General features: G+C 31.3%; 1 protein-coding gene across 1 annotated transcript; it reads left to right on the top strand.

The window, feature by feature from the left end:
- Positions 1 to 1,080: 1,080 nt before the first annotated feature.
- On the top strand, positions 1,081 to 2,811 carry LOC143579456 (expansin-A4-like). The gene is made up of 3 exons (XM_077062762.1): positions 1,081 to 1,283; positions 1,609 to 1,927; positions 2,171 to 2,811. Exons 1-3 carry the CDS (start codon positions 1,139 to 1,141, stop codon positions 2,478 to 2,480), a joined length of 774 nt encoding a protein of 257 aa, XP_076918877.1. The 5' UTR covers positions 1,081 to 1,138; the 3' UTR covers positions 2,481 to 2,811.
- Positions 2,812 to 14,113: the final 11,302 nt, after the last annotated feature.

Genomic DNA, 14,113 nt, shown 5'->3' on the forward strand with positions numbered 1-14,113 from the left:
ATGAGAGAGAAAGCAGGTGTAAATTTTGGCGGTAACTTTCCTCTGTTAAGCCGACCAGGAATTTGTGACGAATTGTTGTACCGACAGCATCAGAAATAGTACGGATGTTTTGTCGCATGAAAGTGTGAAACCGATTGAAGGCTCAAGAAAAAGGAAATGATCAAACTAGGCTTTTTGACCATAAAAAGTTTAGAAAATAGAATTATACACCTGAGAAGACAAATAGGATTTAGTCATGCACAACAAAATTCAAAAGTATAACCAGGTTCATGAAAATGAGAATCAAACCAATACATTTAGAGTTAACCGGATAAGATAAATAGTGATTAGTTGGCTTAGACGACTAGATTAATCCTCTTTCAAAATTATAACACTAGTTTTTATTTCGTTTGCTATAGCGAGCACCACAACACACGGGTTTCTCACCCGAAGTGGGGACCAAATCTCCTAGACAGACATTATATGAAATTTAACAATATATGACTTTTCCCCCTTTAAAACGAATATACTGAGTTAGGTGTTTTTCTTCTTTTTCGTTTTTTATCAAACTTCATGTCAACAAACAAACCTAAAGGTACAATATGCCTAAGAGAACATAAACGTTTAATTGAGCAAATACATAAATACAATCATTTAAACAAGTGACTAAATGCCCGTCACTGATCTAACTAATTGAATGTTTAAAAAAAAAGTAAGAAAAGGCCCATCTCTGGTTAATGACCGATAGATGATTATGACTAGTCATTTAGGCATCAATATTATCGCATTATGTTATCTACATTTACATGTGCAAATACGCATTTAGATGAAAGATTATAAATCCTATAATTTAAACGTATTAAAAATCACATGAATTATGGCCAAGTTATATAATAAATTATATAAGAATCAATGAAATTCTAGAATCTGGACCCGAAGCCAAACCCACCAAATTACCGGTGGCAGTTTTTTTAGGGTGTGAATACTTGACAATACATCAACAACTGATTCGGAAGAAAAATAAAAAATAATAATAATAAAACTCATTCTGACACTGCTCAAGTGCCCACACTTCCCTCCATAAATACCACTACAACAACCTGCATTTTTCCACACCCTCACATTACTTGCTCTAATAATAATCTCCCACAAGACTAAAATGGGCATTCTAGTCGGCATTCTTCTAACCATCATTTCACTCCTCTCCGCCGCCGACGCTAGACTCCCCGGAAACTATGCGGGCGGCTCTTGGCAAAGTGCCCATGCCACATTTTATGGCGGCAGTGACGCCTCGGGCACAATGGGTATACCCACATTTTACTTGTTACTTTTTTTTAAAGCAAACTACACTACTCCTAAATTACACTATTTTTTAAACCAAAGCATTGACCAAAAATTAAGTAGCATAAGCTTCTATCACTGGTCAACTACCCGCGTACAACATAGTACACTTTCATTTCAATACACACATTGTCTAAGTTTTATAATTTTTAATTAACAATAACTTTTTACACATAGTTACTACGCACTTGTAAAATTTAAAATATACGTCATTTTCAGAGTGACAAACACTATACCACTAATTCGGGTTTTAATAAATAATGTGCTTTTATATTATTATTTTTGTAGGAGGTGCTTGTGGGTACGGTAACTTATACAGTCAAGGCTACGGTGTGAACACTGCGGCGCTAAGTACCGCGTTGTTCAACAAAGGCTTTAGCTGTGGTGCTTGCTTTGAAATTAAGTGTGCACAAGACCCGCGTTGGTGTCATCCTGGCAGTCCGTCTATCTTTGTCACCGCTACTAACTTTTGTCCTCCTAACTGGGCCCAACCTAGCGACAATGGCGGCTGGTGTAACCCGCCTCGTACTCATTTCGACCTTGCTATGCCCATGTTTCTTAAAATTGCCGAATATCGTGCCGGCATTGTCCCTGTTTCATATCGCCGGTAAGTATACTTAAAATAAAATGGAAACAAAAAAACATTTTTGAAAATTTTTATTTTAATATAATTCGTTATGGTAGTGAATAAAATGTTACAGATTGTTTTGAAAGGATAAATTAAAGTTAGTGACAAAAATTCTATTGGTACATAATTTTAATCTAAAATATTAAAATTCAGTGTGACTTAAGTTGTTTATTTGAAAAAAAGACGAAAATGACCTTGATGTTTTGGGATTTATTACTACAGGGTGCCATGTAGAAAGGCGGGTGGAATCAGGTTCACAATCAACGGTTTCCGTTACTTCAACTTGGTTTTGATCAGCAACGTCGCGGGTGCAGGGGACATACAAAAGGTTTGGGTCAAAGGGTCAAAGACTAACTGGATGAGCATGAGTCGTAATTGGGGCCAGAACTGGCAGTCAAACTCAGTTCTAGTTGGCCAGTCACTCTCCTTCAGGGTCACAGCTAGTGACCGACGCACATCCACCTCATGGAACATCGTACCCGCTCATTGGCAGTTCGGTCAAACCTTCACTGGAAAGAATTTCCGAGTGTAAAACAGGATCCTAAATCAAAGGCGAATATTGGTTTCCACTTTTACCCTTTTTGTCGTTGACTTCTATCGTTAGTGGATTGTTACTTTTTCTTTATAAGGGGCTTAATGGCTAATATGCCAAAAGATGGAGGATGGAAAATTATTATTAATTTTTGGGGATACGTAGGTTTGTTTGTTAAGCTGAGGTGGCTATAAAAACATGCTACCCGCAGCAAAGATCTAAAGGGAATATATATGTATAAGTATAATCGCTTTACTTTTGTAAGTTAGTGGCATTTTGTTAACTTTATTGTTGGATGTGCTGATTTTGATTAATGGATTGGTTTTGGTTATATGTTGTATGGTTAAAGTTAATGATATTTGCTATTGTAAAGTTCTGAATATAATAAGCAACATTAAAAAAGCCGAATTAACCATCATGTTTAGAAGGCATGAATAGGGATACTTTAAACATAATCATCAAGACATGTGGTTATAAATAGTTAAAAGCATGTAAGAATTTCTGTATGAATGTTAACTTTTAAACATAAAAATATAAAACCAGCTATTTACTTGTCTAATCATTAGGGCAAATGACCTTCTGATTTAATGGCGTGGTATTTGATGGTTGAGGCTAAGATCTTTTTCGTCTCAGTGGTGGGTTTCCTTCTTGATAGTGTTCTTGTGTGAGTTAGACATAGTACATCAAAATTAGTACAAACTAATGGCATTTCATGTGAGAATTAGGAGATGCAATTATAATAAAATACATTAATAGTTAATACTGATAAAATAACAATTTATACAAAAAGAACCAACATAAATTATAGCCAAGAAAAGACCGCATAAGTTATAAGTTAGGTCAATTTCTAGTTATTCAAATTAACTTTGTGGTAACACGATCAACTAAGCCTATTTAGCTAGTCAAGTGTGAATGTGTTGCTAACTATCACTTTAGTGCTCCAAACCGACACAAATACATTTGGAAGAAAGTTGGGTAGTTGTTTTATAACGTTGATCTTTTATAACACTCTCTTTGATCACTTACACTTTAAAATCAACACTTGGATTGAGCACTATAGATTGTTTGAACAAAAAAGATAAAAGATAAAAAGAGTGAGCATGAGATACTCTTTTATTATGAACATCTACCCTTTAATCAAGGATGGGTCAAATTCACTTCTCTTGGGGGAATTGCTTTTTGCACCACTCAAAACAAAAGCCTAGAATTTGGCATTGGGTATTTGTTTTATTCCAATGTAGGCAAAATGGGTATCTTGGACTCTAATGTTCAACCCCACGCACTTTCTTCATTCCTTTACTAAATTCCTTCAATTTCCATCATCTCTCACACACATCACATACATGTCTCCATATATCAATATTTCATGTGATTAGAAAATACTAACTTATTATAACAAATGTATAGCATTTAAATTTTTGACAATAGCTCATATTCTTGAAATTTTCATACTTATTGGTACAAATGTGTAGAGTATGTATATAAAAAAACAATCAAACTAATTTGTTCATACGTTTTTTTACAACTTTTCCTACTTACCTACACGTATGTAGATTATGTTTAGATAATATAACTTATGTATGGCTTACGCATGCGTAGGTTCTATGTGAAGATAAAAAAAACATTGTATTAGAAACATATGCTTACACTTTATTAAACTTTTAAGAATGTAAAAAAAAGTTTTTTATTTTATTTTGCGTGTTCTCACAAAATAAGTATGTTCTTTCTAAAACCTTCCCTACATGTCTCTAAATACCAAAATTTTCCATATCTTTATACGCGATATCAAAACTTTTGTATTATAGTATAATATTAAAATCAATAATTTCTCACGGTCTTCATAGAACGACATATTACAAGCTCTAGTCACGGTATCAAATCAATCAAATGATGGGTGCATCCACGAGGCATCCAAGCACAACAAATAAACAAGTGAAACCAACCATAAGAGACAACGCTACCAAGGATAAAAAAGAAAATTGATTTTTAAATTAAATATTTGGCATGTTTATAGGCTTATCTGAAATACTTTTGATAGATGGGCCAAAAACTTCAACTCCTTGTGTAACGAAAAAGAATTATTATTTTTAAAATCCCACCTAATAATTGATGTATTTAACTTTTCTAATGGTTTATTCAGTCCTGTAACGGTAGTCGTTAGTTAGACGGTAGGATGGAGGCTAGCGATTAATCATGATTAATCGAGATTAACCGAGAATAATCGGATCAAACTTTAATGCATAATTTCAATTGTATATATACCGGCATACATATTTATATATAATTTTTAGTTTTATACATACATAAACACATTTTGGCTGAAAATGTGTTGCAATCTTGTTGGAAACCGCTGGTTTTTCATGAAATCTCGCTGAAAACCGCTGACTATGGTCGGAAACCGCCGATTTTGGTTGGAATCTCGTCGGAAATCGCCGATTTTGGCTGGATTTGACCATTGACCGATTAGCCCAAAAGTAATCAATGAAGTGAAAGCTAGTGATTAATCGAGGATTAATCGATGCTTAGTCGGAATTTTTGGAACACTAGGTATATTTATAAGTTATAATTGGTTCCAGTTTGATCGTCTTGGGCTAGGTAGTGGGCCTTATATTTGTAGAAAACTTCTTGGTTTTGGTATGGGCCTGTCTAGTGGCCTAGCTGGCTGGCTATGCGCCTATGCATAAGCATAACATTTATGAATGAGTGCAACTGTAGAGATGATCAAAAAAACCGGTTCCTGGAACCGAACCGGTGGAACCGAACCGGTTCCTACCCGTTTTTTGTAGGAACCGGACCCTATCTGATTCAACCCGATGATCCGTGACCGGTTCTTGCATTTCTGAGTGGGGGCGGATAGGAACCGGTTCCATCCGGAACCGGTTAGGAACCGGTTCTAGCCGTTGGATCGAGTATAGCCGTTGGAAATCGTTTTTTTGGCCGTTTTTTGACCGTTGGGGTCAAATATAGCCGTTTTTTGGCTCCCCCAAGCACCCCACTACTAGTATAAATAGGTATTTGGTGTCATGGGTTCATCACAACACTCAAAACGCAAACCCGAACGCAAAAAAATACAAAAAAACGCTATTACAACGTTTTGAGTTCTCTAATCTCTTGTTTTCTCTTCTTCTATATTCATATTTGTTGTTATGGCTGCCTCACAATCATCGGTTGGTCAAGGTTCCAACGCCGAACCAAGTTTCGTTCGTATTTTACCTCATAATCGTAATCAAGAGATTTGGTGCAATTGGGATTTGGATGAATTGAGTGACCATTCATTGAAGGCTATGTGCAAGTTTTGTGGGGTTTATTTAAACCCACTTTCGAATTCAAATTTGAAGAAACACATCGAAAAACCGTATTGCAAGGCGTTGAAAAAGAACGTCGATTCGCAACAAACGCAAATGGATAGTGAAGGCGGAATATTTACATACCAAATTGATCGAGTTCAAGATCGTATGGCGAAGTTTGTGATTCAAGAAGCTTTGCCGTTTAGCCACTTCGACAACCCTCGCTTAACCGCCATGATTCGAGATACGCTTCAACCACAATACACTCACGTAAGTCGTCATACTCTTAAACGTTATTGTTTAAAATTGTGGAAGAAGGCCAAAGAGGTACTAATTGCATATTTTGAAAATATAAATACGGGAATAAACTTAACTAGTGATGTTTGGTCGGCTCCACATGGTCTACCCGAATCTTATCTTTGTGTCACCGCTCATTGGGTAGACCCGTCATCGTGGGAAATGATGAAAAGCACCATTGCATTCGAACTCTTTGAGTATCCACATACGGGAGATAATTTGTTTGAAATTTTAGATTATGTTATAAAAACTTATAAACTATAAAATAAAATATTTTCAATGACATTTAATAACGCGTCGAATAATACATCGGCGGTTGATAAATTAAAATTAAAATATACGCCGATTTGCAATGGTGTATTTTTTCACTCAAGGTGTGTTGCACATATCATTAATTTAATCGTGCAAGACGGACTTGCTTCGGATGAGGTTACATCGGTTATAAACGATTTTAGACTAATGATACATGAAGTTTTTAAGAAAAGTAAAAAAAGACAAATGGATTATAGAAAATTTTGTAAAGATACGGGAAGAAAAGCTTTGGGAGCTAATTGGGATGTACCTCATCAATGGAATTCCACTTGCATAATGTTTCAAAGTGCTTTGGAACAAAGAGAAACTTTACAAATGTTTCATTATAGTCTTGCCGAGAATGATTTGGCAATCCCCTTTTCAAATGAGAAATGGGAAATTATCAATGACTTATCGACTTTTCTTGAAGTTTTTAAAACATCAACTACGAAACTATCGGGAACGTATTATCCAACAAGTCCCTTGGTTCTTTCGGAGTTATTTTTAATCGTTAACAATCTTAAAGAATTTGAAAATAAAAGTCCAATGTTTTCAATCATCATATATACAATGAAGTTTAAATTAAAAAAATACTTTCTTGAATTGCCACCGGTTTTTACTTGCTTCGGATGAGGTTACATCGGTTATAAACGATTTTAGACTAATGATACATGAAGTTTTTAAGAAAAGTAAAAAAAAGACAAATGGATTATAGAAAATTTTGTAAAGATACGGGAAGAAAAGCTTTGGGAGCTAATTGGGATGTACCTCATCGATGGAATTCCACTTGCATAATGTTTCAAAGTGCTTTGGAACAAAGAGAAACTTTTAAAATGTTTCATTATAGTCTTGCCGAGAATGATTTGGCAATCCCCTTTTCAAATGAGAAATGGGAAATTATCAATGACTTATCGACTTTTCTTGAAGTTTTTAAAACATCAACTACGAAACTATCGGGAACGTATTATCCGACAAGTCCATTGGTTCTTTCGGAGTTATTTTTAATCGTTAACAATCTTAAAGAATTTGAAAATAAAAGTCCAATGTTTTCAAACATCATATTACCAATGAAAATTAAAAAAATACTTTCTTGAATTGCCACCGGTTTTTACTTGCGCCGCCGCTTTAAACCCAATGTTAAATGTTACGGGGGTTGAATGTGTGATAGACGAAATTTTTTCAGCCTTAGATATGCATGAAGTTGACCCAAACTTTTCAACAGAGGCAAAAAATGATTTTAACTTGAATTTTAAATTTATGTATGACTTTTATTTAAATAAATATGGGTCAAACATACACATGCCTATGCCGGGGGGGTCTTCATCAAGTTCAAGTGCTACTAGAGTACGAGATCCCATGATTAGCCTTATGAACACCGTTCGCAACGTAACGGCTAAAAAACAAAGGGGTAACACCCCTTCAAGCGAACTAGGAAGGTATAGTGCAAATGATCACTCTACCGGTTTATCCGAAGAGGAATATGGCACTTTTGATGTTTTGGCTTGGTAGAAGGTAAAGGAAACCGAGTTTCCGATTCTTGCCACCATGGCCCGTGATTTACTAACCGTCAAAGCTTCTACGGTAGCTTCGGAATCCGCTTTTTCTTTTAGTGGCAGGGTAATATCGGTGAGAAGAACAAGACTAAATTCGGAGTCGGTGGAGATGTGCATTTGCTTAAAGGATCACTTGGACTCAATCGATCGTATTCAACACTTAACCACTCTCGAAGATGAAACACCACTTGATGTTCGAGTGCACGACGAACAAGAAGGCATTTCTACAAGTAATTCTGAGGAAGAAGTCGCCGCTCAATAATTACGACGAACAAGAAGGCTTTTCTAGAAATAATATGTCACAACTTTATATTTATAAGTTTAATGTTTTGTTAGTTTGTTTTTGAAGATTTTAAAACATGTAACCTTTTTTTTTGAACTTCTTAAAGTAAATAAAATGAATTTTATGTTAATTGTTTGTTTATTTTTCATGCTATACAAATACGAATCGTAGTTTAGAATCTAAATCGCAAACGAAAAACGAAAAAAAATAAATTTTACACTGTAACCGGTTGGAACCGGTTACAGTGCAGGAACCGGGTTAGGAACCGGTAAGAACCGGTTCCATAGGTTAGGGGTCCGAGGGTGGGAGAACCGGTTCGATTCCCTAACCTGTTCGAGCCTGGAACCGGTTTCAAAGGAGGTTTTGAATATAGGAACCGGTTCCGGTTCCTAGTCCCAAACCGTTTTGAACATCTCTATGCCACTGTGCAAGGGTGCAACAATGTTAAAGCATGATTAACAACAAGGGTATAGCCCGTGTTATACACGGGTGAAAAAACAAGTCAACAAACATAACAAGTTTAAACAACAAATTCAAGCACACAAAACTTCTATAACTTTCAGACCAAAATGTTAACCATTTACAATGTCTAGATATTAAAAGTTTAAGGTTAAAATAAGTTAGTGTACACCAAACCACAAAAAAATATCAACAAAATATTAAACATGTTCTTTCAACTTCTTCAAATAGTATAACAAAAGAAACTCATGTTGCTTCACCACCTGAAAAATTATAAAAACAATATAATCCAAATTAAATATACCATTAAAATAATAACATATTTAATAATGAAAGCTCGTATTACACACGGAAGAAAGTTATAAAAGTAAAAAAAAATATAACATGTAATACGTAAATTGAGTTATATTATATAATGAATTTTATTTATGACTTTTATAATAAATTTTTGATATATTTATACACTATTAATTATAAGCTATAATTTGCAAACCAAATCTTACTGTTTGATTTATTTTAAAACAAAACATTCATATCGATATTATTATACATTTTATGTGTATAAAATAGTTTTTAGAAAAAAGGTTGCCACATATTAAAAATGTCTTTGTATAATGTTGGAAGAATTGGAGACAAACAGTAATGTAAAATTTGAATATTTTTCAATGGCTAGTAACCTGTGTATCATACGCGTGAAAATTGTATATAAATATATATAGCGACAATGATTGTGATAATAATAATAATGAATTGATAGTGTAATATTTATAAGAACACATAATTTTACATTTATTATAAGGTATTACATTGTTTTTATTAAAACAAAATAACATACAACAACAAATAACGTAAAATGCTAACTTAAAACATATTTCTAACGTAATCCATGAAGTCAAAAAGATATATCAATAAAAACTACATCATGATATATGAAGTCATAAAATATTGTTTATTAAACAATAATCGAAATAGAAAGAAATGTGTTGTAATTTTTATATACTTACAAAGAAGAAAACTAAAATAACTACAAAATCAAATTCAATGTGTCGTTAATAAGAGAAATAAAGGTACAAATACAATTCACAAACTATAAACAAATCATAAATCTCTATGTACGTCATTTGAATGAAAGAATGAATTTTATGATAAAATTTATATAGAGATAGTCATTATATTATCATACGGTTAATAATAGAAGTTATTTGACAAATTATTACACGGTTTTTATTTATAGATGATTTAGATAAACTTTGTAAGGATGTGATCGAAATAATTATGATGTCAATTATTGTCTAAATCTGATTATTAAATTTGAATATTAGAGTGTGTAAGTTTCGGTTTAATTTAAATATTCATATTTTGTCAAATTTGGTTACGAAATAAATATGAATATTAAATTTGAATATTAAAGTGTGTAAGTTTCGGTTTAATTTAAATATTCATATTTTATCAAATTTGGTTACGAAATGATTTATAGATGAAAAATGAATATGTCTTTTTAATTAAAAAAATAGTATAACTTAAAAATAACTTGTGACGACACGAATTCATACCGAACAAATTTAATACTCTTTTAAAATTAAAACAACACGTTTCGAAATAATTACAAAATATTAAAAAAATGGTTAATTAGTCAATTTCAAAAAATTATGGAAATGTTTTTGATTTTTAAAACATCGATATCGGGAGGTTTATTTTAGAAATTTAATTTTGACATTTAGACATAATAAAAATGGTCAAGTATAAGAAAATGAAAAGTTTGTTGAGATTGAAGATTATGAAAAGCTTTAAAAGTTTGTGTTTAATTTGTAAAATTCTGTATTAATCGGGTTTAATTATGTTATGACTATTAACCATAAATTAAGCAATTATGCTGACTATTTAAAATTTGAAATTTAAATATAAATTCAAAATGATTTATATAAATTCCGTATTTAAGCAACAACTTATTATATATTCAGTAACTTAAAAGTAACTTATAATGATAATTCTAATTTGAATTTCGAATAAAAGATTGAAATTATTAATTTGAGGGTTTATTTTTAGACATTAATTTTAACATTTATGAGCAATTAAAAATCATCAAATATAAACAAATGAAAAGTTAATTGACATTGAAAAATATGTAAAGCTTTAAAAGTTAGTTACTAATTAGTCAAATTTCGTATTTAATCAGAAATAAATATGTTATGAATGTTAATTATTTATTAATTAAGAATATTAAGCAACAAAGATAATATTTATATTTTGGTCAAGCTACGTATTTGAAATCATTAATGCTGGAATTCGGTAATAATGTTGGAACATATTTTAGGCATCAAAAAAGCTTTAATTTTATACGTATTTAATCTTATTAATTATGCCATCAATATTAAGCAAAATTTAAGTAACAAAGACTTGTATTTTAAGTAAGATTTAAAAGAAAAGTCAAATGACTATCTTCATTTAAAATTTAAATATCAATTGACATCATTAATTTTATTTTAAAAGGTAATTCGAAAAAAAAAACTGGAAAAAGTTTTATGTAAAAAGTATATTAAAAAAAAGAATGACAAACACTTTTAAAAGTGATAGAAATTTTCGATAACATCCACGCATGTTAACAATCAAAACATGTTTACAATTAATAGAAATAGGATAGTACCCGTGTTACACACGGGTGTAACATATTTAAAATGTAATATATATGTAGCATCATATAAATTTATTGAAAGGCAAATGCCGTATTTATAAATTATTATAATCTTACATGAATTATAAATTTGAATAATTTAAGAACCAAAAGGGTTTTATTTTAACCAATAATTTGACATAATTAACATTGATAATATAATCTTGAATTCAAATTCAAATTCAAATTCAAATAGAATCGTGCAACAATTAATTGGTACTTTTATGGAATTCTAAATAAGGTTGGAAAGAATTTTGAGATTGGAAAACTTTTAATGCGAGATTTTTAACTTCAAAATGGAATAATTAACATAACAATTCAAATTTAACAAACTTTAACATTGTATTATGGCGATACTGTAAAAAAATAACAAACAAATACAAGAAAATATCAATACTTTACACATTAAAAACCAAGAGAAATTAAAAAACGGGTTAACTAAAATACAATCATAATGACCAAAATAAACACAATCAATCTACTCTCAATCAAATACTTTTTTCATGCAATTAGCCAATCTACCAAGTTGGGCAGCCATAAACTGAAATTATTAAGAATAAATTAATGTTAGATATACTGAACTATTAAAAAACAAATCGGTAAGAATTATCAATGGATGTAATCGGAATAATTATCATAATAATTCCGATAAGGAAATAAATCAATAATATTTTCGTATATCTCAAAACCTTTCACATGTCAATTGAATCTTGGAGTTTGTTGTAGAACCTATATAGATTATAGTAAACTTAGATTACAATTAGAAAGAATACAAAAAACAAAGTGGAAACAAATTGAAATGATAATGAAAATAACCTAAAAGTTATAAAACAACCATTGTTATAAGTATAACACATAACCGGAAAAACGAAACGGAAAAACTTACCGGAAAAACTTACATGAAAAACGTAAATACGTCCACATATTAGCTTTATCGTCGTTGTTTATTTACAACCCAAACTGATTTTAATAAAATCAGTAAACAGTGAAAATAAAGATAAAAAGGTTAAAGGAAACAATAACCGGAAGAAAATATAATGTTGCCGGAAATACATATATCAACAATCGGAAGTTTATTATAAAATACAAACTTACCGGAAAAACGATTAATACAAATCTAGATCTAGATTAGCCGGAATATATGAGAGGAAAGAAAAATATAAAATTTCAAATAAATATAAAACAACCATTGTTATATGTATAAGACATTATCGGAAAAACTAACCGGAAAAACGTAAATACGTCCACATATTAGCTTCATCGCCGGTTTTGATTTACAATCTAAACTGATTTTAATAAATTCTGTTGACAATGAAAATAAAGATAAAAAGTTTAGCGGAAACAATAACCGGAAGAAAATATAATGTTGCCAGAAATACATATATCAACAATCGGAAGTTTATTATAAAATATAAACTTACCGGAAAACGATTAATACATATATAGATCTTGAGTAGCCGGAATATATGAGAGGGTGAAAAGAGATCCGACTAATAGAGAAAGAGAGAAAAATATGTTTAGGGTGAAAAACTATGAATAATTAAGGTTTAAATATATGGTGTTTGGTCAACATGACACGTGTCAGCCTAATAGAGAGTATGTGAATGGAAAGTTGCTGACTGAATTGCACATGTGAACAACATGAAGAATGCCATGTGTACAATTTTATTGTTTTAATAGTATTTAAAGATTTAACATTGTTAATATTAGAACTTATGTATTATCTTTTCAGAAATTGAGTAACTTTATATTATTTACATTTAGCATAAACCTTCTACAGGTTTATATATATTATATTACCTTAAGAAAGATGCAAGGGCCAAGTACATATCAATATTAATAAAAAGGTTCTATCATTTTTTTTCGTTGAATTTGTCATAATCTAATAATGCTAGATTATTAGATATATTCATATCATGTATAAGTTTGATGATTTATTTAGTAATTGATACATGATAATTATCGGTTATTTACAATGATCTATAGATTGATCTTGTTTGATCAACTTATATACTTTTCCTAAGACATCTCAGACGGTTGATCTGTTTAAACACTTAAAGTAATGTTCATTTTTAATAGAATACGACAACGTGACGTTGATAAAAAAAAATACGCGACCTTCAAAGCTCAAGCTGGCCTAATCTTGTATGATAAAAAAAGATGACAACACTTCAATCAAGTTGAAGCATGGAGTAAAAGATAAAAGTGCGAAAATTAGTTTTGCCGGTTTTTTTCTAGAGCGATTAACTCACTGAGTCTCTAGCCATATTACAACATATAAATTTGCCTATTGATCTAGGAAGTTGTGATCTAGTTAAAAACAATATTAAACAAGTTCCTGATCACCTTAAAATAGTTAGAGCAAGTAAGGTGTCGAACACAAGTAGTATGTGGTCAGTGCAATGTGTAATTAATTTATAACAATATGAAGTATGCAAATAAGAGTGTTGATCACACTAGCAAAGATTTGGTTTTAATATCAAACAAGCAATTAATCAAAGTTTAAACAATTAACAGAAGCAAACCATACCCATGGTTCAAGCGTGTAACAAACATCAATCGCATGCCATTTAACAGATTATTAATTATCAATAATTGAATCAGGTTGGTTAACTAGTTAAACCTTAAGCATCAACATCGCTAACACACGACATTGGTTATCAAACGGTATATGCCTGTGTTACTCAACTAAGGACAATTGTATGTTTTATCACATTCAAACTAATAAATACAACCCTATGAACACGTATCACAATAACTGGCAAACTAATTGTTCTGATTGAAATAAACTT

This window comes from Bidens hawaiensis, unplaced genomic scaffold (assembly GCF_021521415.1).
Source record: "Bidens hawaiensis isolate Kalapana, Puna unplaced genomic scaffold, B.hawaiensis_p1.1 tig00029807_1, whole genome shotgun sequence".
Lineage (NCBI taxonomy): Eukaryota > Viridiplantae > Streptophyta > Magnoliopsida > Asterales > Asteraceae > Bidens > Bidens hawaiensis.